Source organism: Pteropus medius, unplaced genomic scaffold (assembly GCF_902729225.1).
Source record: "Pteropus medius unplaced genomic scaffold, Ma_sr-lr_union100, whole genome shotgun sequence".
In the NCBI taxonomy this organism is placed as follows: Eukaryota; Metazoa; Chordata; class Mammalia; order Chiroptera; family Pteropodidae; genus Pteropus; species Pteropus medius.
The window spans coordinates 2100441-2113132 of NW_024351730.1; the positions used below are offsets into that span (position 1 = coordinate 2100441).

At 33.7% G+C, this 12692-nt stretch overlaps 1 protein-coding gene across 1 annotated transcript in view; it reads left to right on the forward strand.

Annotated features, from left to right (window-relative positions):
• SLC30A9 (solute carrier family 30 member 9) overlaps nt 1–12692 on the forward strand; it is a 70844-nt gene that overhangs the window by 25898 nt on the left and 32254 nt on the right. Inside the window, exons 7-9 of the mRNA XM_039845104.1 lie at nt 3873–3931; nt 9054–9121; nt 11254–11356. Coding sequence (XP_039701038.1) covers nt 3873–3931; nt 9054–9121; nt 11254–11356 — 230 coding nt within the window. The remainder of the gene's footprint in view (nt 1–3872; nt 3932–9053; nt 9122–11253; nt 11357–12692) is intronic.

The following is a 12692-nucleotide window of genomic DNA, read 5'->3' on the forward strand; positions in this document are numbered from 1 at the left end:
TGCTCACGGATGCAGCCCCTTTAAGAGGCGCGGCCGCTGCCTCGATCCCACTTAGCCACTGGAGACTGGGCAGCCCCATGTCCTCGCCCTGTCCTACCTTCTGCCATTGCAGGGTGTTTCTTGGATTTCTCCTTAGTTGTATGGCTTGTTCATCAAGATCCCAGGTGATTTTTCTTTGCTGCTTGCTCCTTGTTTCCGTCACAACTTTGGTTTGGTCACCAGCGGGATGAACAGAGCCTCTATCATCTACACCATTTTTTTCCTCCTCTCTCAGTGGATTTTAATACTTAGTTGTATATGGTCTAAGTATTTCCGAACATTTCTTCACATTTTGTTTTGTTTCCCTACCTTTTAGTAGGGAAATTTCAAATATATTCTGAAGTACAGAGGAAAGTATAATAACCCCTCATGTACCCATCATGCAGCGTTATAATTATCAACACATGGCCAACTTTGTTTCATCTATAGCCCCCTCATTAATCTTCATTCTAATGAGTTACTGTAAAACCAGTCCAGGTATTAGATTATTTTGTCTGTAAATATTTGAGTATATAACTCTACAAGATCAGCTGTTTGTTTTAGTTCGTTCATGTGATGGTTTTTGGAAAAGTTTATTGTCCACTGCCTGTAGTAGACTGTCAGTCTTCATAATCTACTCAGTTGTCTCTTGGTTGAACTTTAATTCTGGCAAAGAACGTGAGTGACCTTCTGATAATTTTTTTGACAAAATCAAAAACATTATGTCTTTTAGCTAATGTAGTCAGCAGGAATAAGGAATATGTTTGAGAATTTTGAAAGGCTAGAATATATAATATTAAGTTATCTGCATATTGAATAAGTGTAGATTTCCTTGCAAAATTCAAGTTCTTTAAATGATTGGTTTAGCATTTTAAAAAGTATGAAGGAGAGTCGGTGAACCCTAGTATGTAAGGGGCCTCACAGAAGAAACCGTTGTTGACTGTCTTTATATCTATAGATACACTAGGTACACTAAAGAGAGCTATACTTAAATCCACAGGAGTAAAATATTTATTTTCAATAAATGAAATACACATTGGGGTCAGGGAGCCCCAGAATTTTGGCACAGTGTTTAGTTAATGGCTTCTATTTGGGTTTCTTTTAGGTAATACAAGTGCTAATTTAGATATGATCAAATGTTGGTGGAATAGGGCATATTCCTTTGGAGAATGAGATACTCAGACTATAGTTATGGTTCTGTTATTCTGGGGAACTGATATGGTAATGTGGTAAGATTAAAGTAGAGATAGAGGTGCTAGTGTCTGCAAAAAAATGTGCACATATTTCTTTGACAGCCAGGCTTTATTTAGGAGAATTCTGAATCCTTTAACTATATTTCTAAGTTCTGTGCAGGATCAAGGCTTAAAGGTAACAATATTTCCTTCCCTTGATGAGTTGATAAAATTTCTAAGTGGAAATTGTGAGACAGTTATGGTCAGTAACACTGGAAAAGGGATAGAGAGCATTTCTTGAGAGTATGGGGTTCAGTACCAAGATGGGGAGCAGTGAGATAGGAAGGAAATCAGTGAGAAGGAGAAAAGGGCAGAGAAGACATGCAAGGAAGTAAAGAACAAAGTAGGCAAAGTAGTGGTGCTAAAATCTTCCCATTGTTGGCCAGTGGAAGCACCTCAAGTTGATTGCTAAGTTCTTTTGTCATAACCCTAGTACAATAAAGCATCCTTGCTTTTAGGTACAGTGAGATATTTCAGGTTCATCTTACATATTTCTTGCCATAGACTAGGAATCAGCCATTTCTAAAAGGAGACCCTTTTCTTTTTAGTGGGAAATAAAATTGGGAGACTGTACTCTGGGCATTAGGGGTACTAATTTTTAATAGATTGACATATTTTTAAGGTCTTTCAGTGGACAGGGCTAGGAAATATTTTTTTTCTTAAGAGAAAATACATAGGTTATTCTGATAAACAACTTTTTTTTTCTTTTTTGGTTTTTGTATCATACTGAAAATCTTATTTCTTAATTCATTAACATAATTAAAATAATTAGATTTTGTCTTATTCTTATGTGTATACTCATACAGAGAGAAATCAGTGTAGTTTCAAAATAACAGTATCAGTGTTATTGCTATCAGGGTGATTTAAGATTTCTTTGCTTTTTTTTAAATCTTTAATATATATTCCACTAGGTATATATAATCAAATTTCTGTTTTAAAGTCACTTGAAATTTCTCTCTGTGTGGATAAACCATCAAATAGATATAAAATTAGGTTCATTTCTTTCATTTTGCTTTGGATTTTTAGAAATAATTTTGATTTATTTATATTTTATTGTTTTGTAACACATTTACACGATTCCAAAGTCACATTTATGAGACAAAATACTTCAAAGAAATTTAGCTTCCATTCCTGTCCTCTCCATCTTATTCCCTCTCTCTTGCATAGGTAACCATTTAAAAAGTATAAAATAGCATACTTAATGGTTTTAACCCTCCTTTACCCCCCCTTTAATAAATAAGACATAGTATATATGCTTTCTGTCTTTTTTTTTTTTTTACTTGATAGTATGTCCTGGGGAGCATTCTCTAGCAGTAAATAGAGACATTCCTTTGTTCCTTTTATAAAACTGCATTTTGAGGTGGGTTATACCATAGTTTATCAGTCATTTCCAGTCTTTTGCTCTTAAAATAATACCATTAAAACTTTGTACGTAAAGAAAATATTTAAAGTAACAAAATTTGAGAAAACAGTAATGGGAAAATATTTCTTCCTGTATTTTTGAACTTCGAGTTAAAAATGAAGAATTGGTTCTTACATCAAGCTTAAATAACTCATATTTTTTAGGTAATTTTGAGGAGAGCATCTTATCAAACTGCCTTTATGCAAATCCAGATTTCTCCCCATTTTTTTTATTGTGGTAAAAAATGTAACATAAAATTCATAATTTTAACAATTTTTAAGTGAACAGTTCAGAATTGTTAAGATAGTCGCACTGTTATGAAACATCTCCAGAAATTTTTCTTTTCCAGAACTTTTTCATGTTATAAAACTAAAATGTTCCCTTTAAACAACTCCTCTTCTCCCCGTCCCCTAGCTTCTGGTAACTACTATTCCACTTTTTGTTTCTATGAATTCAGTTACTGTGAATACCTCATATAAATGGACTCGTATAGCATTTGTCTTTTTGACTTATTTCACTTAGCATAATGCCCTCAAGGTTCATCCATTTGACAAGATTTCCTTCCTTTTTAAGTCTGAGTAATATTCCATTGTATTTACCATATTTTGTTTACTCATCTGTCCATAGACATTTTGGTTGCTTTCACTCCCTGGCTATTGTGCATAGTGCTGCTGTGGACATGGGTGTGTAAATATTTTTTTGAGACCCTCCTTTCATTTTTTTGGATATATACCCACAAATGGGATTGCTAGATCACATGATAGCTTTTACTATTTTGAGGAACCTTCATACTGTTTTCCATGGCAGTTGCACCATTTTACAATCCCACTGAGGTTTTCAATTTTTCCTCATCCTCATAAACAGTTATTTTTGGGGGGAGTGGGGGGGGGGAAGGGTGGTAGTCGCCATTCTGATGGGTGTGAGGTGATATACCTCATTGTGGTTTTGATTTGCATTTCTCTGATGATTAGTGATATGAGCATCTTTTCATGTGCTTCTTGGCCATTTGTATGTTATCTTTGGGAAAAAGTCTGTTCAGGTCCTTTGCCCATTTTTTTAATCGGATTACAAATCTAGATTTCTTATAATAACCTGATATTTTTGCTGGTAGCTAATAGAGCATATTTAACATAGTCTTAAAGAAAATTATTGTATTAATCTAAAATTTAACAGATAAGACTATGTGTGAGCTAAATGTGTTTTGTAATTCTTTTCTTTAGGGTTATTTAGAAACCAAAAAATATTAAGAGAATATAGAGATTTCCTGGGAAACACCAAGGTAAGTATATCTTTCTGCTAATGTTACGCACCTCTTGCACAGATGAAATCCTAGTGTGTCAGTTCATTGTGAAATTCTGGCATATCTGTGATCTTAATTCAAGATTTTCTTGAGCACGTTATAATTTACTGAATTATAGTCTATTTACTTCTCTCTGATATTTTTGAAATTTAAAAAATTGGGATATAAGTTCTCTTTAAATGCAGAACTGTGTTGTAAACCATAAGTACATAGATATAGGTGAGGAGGAAGACTATTTTTTTAGATTTTTAGTAAGATTCAGCAGTCATATCTACCTTTAATTTCCTTTATCCTCTCTCCTACTCATAACCCTGGTTAAACATTTAAACTGCCATTTCTCTGTTTATACCCCACAAGTTCAGCCCTTGGAAGAGAAATTACACAGCCATTTTGATCTTTATTATAAGAGTATACAAAATCACTGGACACTCAATGTTATTTGACAGTCTGATAAACTTCCATAGTATATTCACTTTCCCATTCTGAGATAGCTGTTGAATATCTTTTCCTTTCTTCCCAAACTTTCTATAACTCCATTCTTTACTCTTCAACTGACAACATTGTTTCATATTTTATTGAAAAAATAAATGTAATCTGTGAAAGTACCTCACTTTCCATTACGAGATTTACTAACTTATCCACATGTGTGCCAGAATACTCTTGTTTTCCTTCCTATTAGAAGGAGATTAATATTGGGACCAGTATAGAAAGTTTGCCTTTATTGTCCCACCTCTTATTCTCTTCTGAATCCTCTTCAGTTGGGCTTTTATACCCACTACAATGAAATGGCTCTTACCAAAGTCACCAACACCAACAAGATGTCAAGTAGTCATTTCCAGAATCAACATTGCATATAAACTTAGCTAGGAGGTATCTCCTTATCAAGAAGTGACTGCCATATCTGGGGATGAGGCTAACTGGGCAAATTGTTTCCTTTCTTCTGAGTTACATTTGATACGTTGCTCTGTTCTTGCAAAATTTAGAAATTGTAAATGATAACAACTCTAGTCATAGTTTATTTGAAATGTTTTTCTTTCCCATTTATTATATTCAGCTTACTAATTTCCGTTTCCTACTTGAGCCCTATCTTTTTGGCACTGTAGTGCTGCAGTGAAGGTGTGGACTCTCTTCAGTGGTAGAGACTTCATATGTCTTATGAGCCAGCATTTTTCACTTCTGTGCTGTGACAGGCACTGCCACTGCATCTTGCTGTGGAATAACTTAGACTGGTGAGACCTGCTCTTGAGAAGATTTACTCCTGGCCTTATGTCTCTTTCACATGAAAGATCATCCTCGCTAGATTTTTGAATAGTAGCTGTTGACTTCTGAAATCTGTGTCACTAGAGGCCTTTCGAAGACTTAATACTCATCAGCCTTGAAATGTTCCAGGTTGTGAATAGAATTTCTTTCTCTTACACTTTTTTTTTGTGGTAACACTGTAAGACTGTAGTACTTAATTTCCCTCTACTGTTCTCATGTCCTTGTTAGCAACATTCACTCTACTACTGAAGGTTGTTTTTCTTCTCTAAAATATATGGACCTAGTTCAGTGGCATGAAATACCTTCTTTACTTTTACTTTTTTCCTTTCTGACTTAGACACTTGTTTTTCTGTTATGTTTTTCTTTGTCTTATGGGAACTCCAATAGCGAGATGTATGAACTCACTATGTTCTGCCAAAAACGTTCTCTCATCAGAACAATGTCTAACCCTCTAATATCTAATTTCTCATTGTCACTTTAATAGATTTCTACTTTGCTGTACCTTCCCTTTAGAATCCTAATTCTGTGAACTTTTTGGGATAGTTCTTCAGAGTATCAACTTGCAATGATAGAATCACCTTGAAATACACCAGTAGTACTTCGAGTATTTTGTGCTGATTTTCCTAGTAGTTCTCTCTAAAATCTATTCAGATTTTTTATTTTTGTTCCAGTACTAAAACTTATTTATTGTGAAAATTTTCAAATATATACAGAAATAGAATAAATAGATAGTTGGTATAGTATAGTTTTAATAATTATCAACATTTTGAGCATTCTGATCTTTAAGGAACAGTTCTCCAATTGCTTTATTAAAGAATTTATAGGTGGCTGTAACAGGATGCTTTCCCAAGAGGTTGTGAATCTTGGCTCCTTATTGATCTCTTGCTTTTCCACATTTTGCTTCTCTTACTATTAAATTTCCTTAGACCTTGTTACTATTTCTGACCTAATTACCACTAACACATTTTTACCTTTTCTACAGCCTTTATCAGAGCAATTTTAGCTCAGTAGATCTTTTTCCTATTATAATATTCTATTCTGGTTTTAAAGATCTCATTTCCCTTCCCTATCTGTCTTGTTGATTCCACAAGTTCTCAGACCTTGCTTCTAAAGAAATCTTTCTCATCTTCCACTCTAAGCCTCATTTTTTCATTTATTTGGTATTCCTTTTCTACTGTTGCTACAATAATTTCATTCAGGTTTTTTTTCCTCTGCTCAAAGGATATGGCATATTGTCATTAAACAGTAGAACTTAGAAATTTTTTATCACTAAACAGTAGAACTTAGAAATCCAGAGCTGTGGTCAGCATGTGTAGTTTACAAATCAAAGTTCAAGTTGAAACTAATGGACGAGGTTTGTCCCTGCCTGGTTCTTTGTCTTCAGAGGTGGTTCAAAATAGAATTTGGGACATCTAATTGCACACTGTTTGTTGAGAGTTGGCTTTAATACCTTAAACTTAAAGCTCCTTCTTTTGCTCTGTTGTCTACAGGGAATTTAGAAGGTGCTCGTTAAAACTCCCCCTGTAGACCTGACTGCAAAGCACTGATAAAGTACAAAAAAAAAAAAAAAAAGGCATTTAGCTCTCATACCAAAATAGAATTCTGCCTCAGCTTTCTTGGCTATACCATGCCAAGGTGCAAGTTAGAATAAATTTTAAGCTGTAGTAGGCTGTCCTATAGGACCTGTACTTTTGATGTGGGCTATTTCTACTTATTGAAAGCCATTGTAGCCTGCTTGCTAAAAACTCCCATAAGCTGTAGTGACTTAACCAAGAACAAACTCTTGCATGGCATGGCCTTACTAACCTAAAGTTTCACCCCTTGATTGTTTTCCTCAGTTGTTTTTCAAAGATCCACACTAATACATTAAAGACTTTCCTTATTGAAGACTTCCCTTATTTAGACTTCCCCAGTAATTTATAGCCAACTCAAGCATTCTTGCCCAGATATAGAGCTGTGAAAGAACAGAAGAGAATGTGTACCAAATCCCAAAATAAAGGAGGGAGCCAAGAATGCCCAGCATTCTCTCCCTAAATTAGTTTACCTACCTTACTAAACTTAGTCAACCTCCTTACTAAACTTCAAACTTAGGACAGTAATGAGGTGGGGAGAGTTATGCCAACGTATGGGGCAGGGGCGATCTCTCTTCACGAATATCAGAGAAGTAGGGAAGAAATGTTCAGTTGCCTGCCACCAGGCGCAGGTATTCCTCTTCCTTGTGCAGCACCTTGTTCTGTAGAAGCCCAAAACAGTCTTTTTTATGTTTTTCTTCTTTGTTAATCTTTCCTCTGTCACCTTTGCAAAAGACTCTGCTTTTTACTCACCCTGTGTTGGAGAGTCATTATAAGTGCTTTTATGTTTAAATCCATTAGTAAGTCCCGTTAGCATTTTCTCCAAAACAAGATACCTCGTATGACTGTCTTTCACCATGTCCCTTATTGAAACCTTAGTCTAAACCATCATCTCTTACCTAGATTATCCTCCTAACTGATCTCTCTACCTTTGCCCCATAATTCATTCTCTACATCATAAACTATATCTTTTTCAAACATATATCATACTGTATCAAGGATCTGCTTAATATCATTCAGTGGCTTCTTTTTGCCATTGGATAAAATTTATTCTCCTTACCATAGTCTACAAAATCCTGTAGGATATGGCCCCTGCCTCCTCCTCTGGCCTCAAAGCCTACCATTTTCTCTGCTGTCTATGCTTTAGCCACACCAGCCTTATTTTTATCCTTTCTACACACCAAACTTATTTCTGTTTCCGAGTTTTTGAATGTGCTGTATACTCTACTTAAAACATTCTTTCAGATTTTGTCATGTTTGTCTCATCATTGAGCTTCTTTCCCTGACTACTCTAGCTAAAATAATCCTTTACACCGTACACCCTGCTCTCACCCATTATTCTCTCAGTTTTTACATTTATCACTATCTGATATTATGTATTTATGGAGTTTTCCCGCCCTCTATCTTTGTGTACTAGAGTGAGATCTGTGAAGACAGGGACTCAGTTTTGTTTACCTTCATGCCTCAGCATCTAGAACTGTGCCAGGCATATAGTAGCTGCATAGTAAATATTCTTAAATAAATGACTTGAGGCAGAATATATAAAGTGCTTTAATAGAAATGTAAAGTGCAACACTAAATATGTAGGAGAGTATTCTCAGTGGGGAATCAAGGAAGGCTTTACATACAAAAGTGACTTGGCCAGACATGGAAGAGGATGAATAAAACTTGGACACATTGCAGTAGAAGATGATAGCATTCCAGGGAGAGGAAAGAGCAAGAGAAAAAAAAAGAAGTATATAATCAGGGAACACAGCAAAAGAACATTTAATTCAAGAAAAGTATTTCCCCCGGATATGTTTCTCTGCTTATTTTGTTTCTTTTTGTTTTGGTCTATTTTGGAATTAAACACATGATTATCACTTGAGATCTTTGGAGAACAGTCAGGAGTTAAATTAGAGCAGCAAATTTGTTGGCTTTGTCTGTTCCTTGTTTAAAAGTTAAGTTGCTCAAGAAATGGAAAATTTTTAAATCGATTTAGTTCAATACATTTTTATCACTTTAGTTTTTATGTAAACATCATCTCCTTTCTGAAAGTAGTCAGGAAATGAATTATAAAGAAAAAAAATAAACAAGATTCTGGAAGAGGCGTTAGATACACTTTGGATTTCCATTTTCCCACTTGTTAGAAGAAATTCTGGAGAAAAAGAAATAAGTAAATGTGGTTGTTTAGAGAGATTGATAGATATTTTCCAGTGTGTCAGGATCACTTGTTAAAGTGTTAAAATGGTTCTCCAGAAAATTTTAGAGGGTTTTTTTTTTTTTAATAGCCACGTTCCAGAATGACATCAGTTTTTTTTAAGGGGCCAGGAAAAGTGGTGATGGTTGCCATTTGCATGTAAGTACTGAAATATAAGCCTTTTAAAACAGAAATATTATGTATATATTCTTAAATGTATAAATTTATTACTTGGTATCTAATAGTTAGACGTTTATGTTGTTTTAGGAGGAAATTGAATACAAGTCTGTGTTTTTGTAAATTGATGGGGGAAGAATCCACATAGATACCTATGCTCTTGTATATTTCTGATGTGGTTAAGATATAGGAACAATTGCTATCTGAAAGTTCTCTTATTTTCATTGAAGTCGATAGAAGTTTTTTATAAAAAGTTGAATTGGCCAAGGTTATTTTTAGAGTAGTTAAATCAACCTGGATTATAGCTACTAAAGAATATCTGCACTCTTAGTTTTCTCCCCCTTAGCTTAGTAGAAAATAATTAATGTTTTTGCTATCTTTTTTCCTCTGTCTTCTTGATTTCTGTTGTTTTATTTATCTTTTATTCATTTTGTCGAATTATTTTAAAATGTTTAAAAGCATTAATTCCATAATTCATTAGTTCTTTTATTTTATATATGTATATAAACATATGTCAGGAATTGTGATTGGGTCTAGAAATACAATATTCTTATCTTAAAGGATTGGAGGCGCACTAAACTAAATGAAGTTATTTACAATAATACAGAAAAGAGATGATGATGCCCCCAAACTAAGATAATGGTAGTAGGGATGAAGAAACATGGTTAGATTCAGCAAGTATTTAGGAAGTATGGAAAGGATGTTGCCTAGCTTCTCGGACAATTGGATAAGTATTGCACTCTCACTGAGAGGAGGTAGACTGAAAGGAATGGCAAGGTGGAAGCAAAGGAAATGATGAATTCATTTTTGAGTTTGAGTTTTCTATAGGCTTAATTCATTGTTTTGTTTGTGTGTGTGTGTCAGTAAAACGGGGTTAGCAGTTAAAGTTTTCTTCATCAGAGAGATGTGTGGAATATATGTAAACTGCTTAAATTAGTACCTGGTACATAATATGTACTTCGAAGTCATATATATAGGTCTGAAGCTCAGAAGAGAGATATGGAGTAGAGATTTAGAACTGAGAATTATTAGTATATACATGATAATTAAAGCCATCGGCATAGTTAAGATTACATGGAGAATGCATATAGTGTGAGGAAGAAAAAGCTCTCAAGAAAAAAACTTGAAGAATGCTAACATTTAAGAAATGGGCGGAAGAAAAAGAGCCAGCACAGGAGACAGGAAAATAAGGAGCAAGGTCGGAAGAAAACCAGGAGCATTATGGAAGCTAGAGAAGAGAGGTTTTTAAGAAAATGGTGGCAAATGCTTCTGTGAGATTAAGGAAAATACTAAAACGTGTCTAGGAACTTAATAGCAAGAAACAGTTGGTGATATTGATAAGAACAATCTAATGAGCTATTGGAGGTAGAAGCCATTGTTCAGTGCATTGAAGACAGTGAAAAATAAGGAAGACTGAGACAGCAAGAGCAGTATAACTCTTTCGAGGCTATCTGAAGTGGAGGAGTGGAAAAAAGGATAGCTTGAAGGGGATTTACAGTTTCCTCATTTATAAAATTAAGATGTTAATATTTGTATAATAAGATTATAATAAAACATGGTAAATTACTAGTATAGTGCCTGAAATAAATCATACTAGTCATTACTGTTGGAATCTGAGCAGCTGGCTTGTTCAGAGCTAATCATATTTATTTTAGCATCTGTGATCTTCTAGTATGACTCAGAGACTGCTTGGTCTAGATTTATCTTCACCTCTGGCATCTGCCTATTTAAGTAAACAGACCTTCACCAAAGTCTTGCCTTTAACACTGGCCTACTGGGCATTATCTAGTGCAGATCTTCTTTTACCTACCTAAGATATATAATTTCTTTTCTAATTTCATTTTGTGTAAATGTAGAACATCCTTTTTTCTCAGCAGTTTTCAAAATGCACTTAATTTGCTTATACACATCATGCCTCTTCATTTGAGTATTTAATGATACCATAATCTGTATTTTTCAAATTTGTACTCTTGTTACATAAAACATAAGTTCTTGATTCTTTTTAATTTACTTTGAACAGAACCTAGTATAGAGGTATATATGGTCAATTAAGTAAGCTTTTGGTAGAAATATTTGTCCAAACCAATGCTAAATTGTTTTCTCTTTCTCTCCAGCAATGGATTAAATTGCTGCTTTAAATTTCTTGCTTGGATTTATACGGGTTCAGCAAGTATGTTCTCCGAAGCTGTACACTCTTTATCTGATACTTGTAATCAGGTGAGGGGTAAAGCTTTTTTCTTATTAATTTTAAAGTAATTTTTTACTGTTTTAACCTAAAAGTTAGCCTGTTTAAAAACTGAATAATTACTATACTTGGCATATGGAAAAGAAAATTATTTCACTTTTGAATGATGAAGTACATAGAAATGTGATCATAGTATTTTAAATCAGGTTGTTAGGCTTTAAGAACTTCCAGCAGTGGAGTATGAAGTATAAAATTATCATTTATTAAGTGTTTGGGCAGAAGCTTTTGTGGAAGAGATTCTTACATTAGGTGGAAATTTGATCTCTGAATATGAATTCTTACAACTGTAAGAGCCAGTGAATTTAAGTTTTTGGAATAATGATATAAATTAGTCATATGTGATTGATGAATTAAAATGATTTTCATATTAGACTAGTATTTTGAATCCCTTTCCTGAATTTGCAAATGAAGAATGATTTTTATAAAATGAAAATACCTTTTTTGATCCAAATTTCGAGTACTGCAAACCTAACCTTTTTAAAGAACACAATAGAAATTTCTACTTGTTATCATTTCACATTTTAAAGTATGTGGTATATACCTTTTCAGTCTCTATGTATGTATTTATACTCTTATTATATAAGAACAAGTTTGGAAGAACTTATAGTAAAAAATAACAGGTTCATTAAGAATATTTAAGACAAAGTATAAAATAATAAAGTGTTGAGGAGTGGGGAGAGCAATCTTAATGAAAAATGAAACCCCTCAAGAACTTGCCTAACTCACTATCAAATGGATTAAAACTCTTTGGAAAAGTAAGAAAAGTTGAACATTTGCTATCAGTACTTACAAGTCTTTCCCATGAGTTAATTTTATACAGTAAATAATAACTAGTATTGATATAATATTTTCCGAGTCAGTTGTGGGAAGAGGGGTTGGGAAGATATATAATACATAATATATATTTCATTGAAAGCTTATGTGAACTTAAGAAAATTGAAATGTAAAAATATTGTACATATGGACAAGGAAATATATTCAGATTATTAGCTTCATTATTGTTATTTAAAACATTGAAAACAGTTTTTTTAGTATCCACACTTTGAACTACTATTCAGGGGTTTAAAAGAATGTGATAGATATAGCTATATACTGACTTGGAATAATGACATGATAATTTGAGTAAAAAAATTAAATTACAAAACATTATGTAAAGAACTTATGTTTCCAGCCATAGTAGACTGATGGGGAATGGATTTAGTCTTTTGATGTAAACAACTAAAAAACTAGACAAAATATATGAAACAGTGTTTTCACACATTAGGCAATAGCAGTACAAGACCTTGATCTGTGAGAGAAGAGAAACGA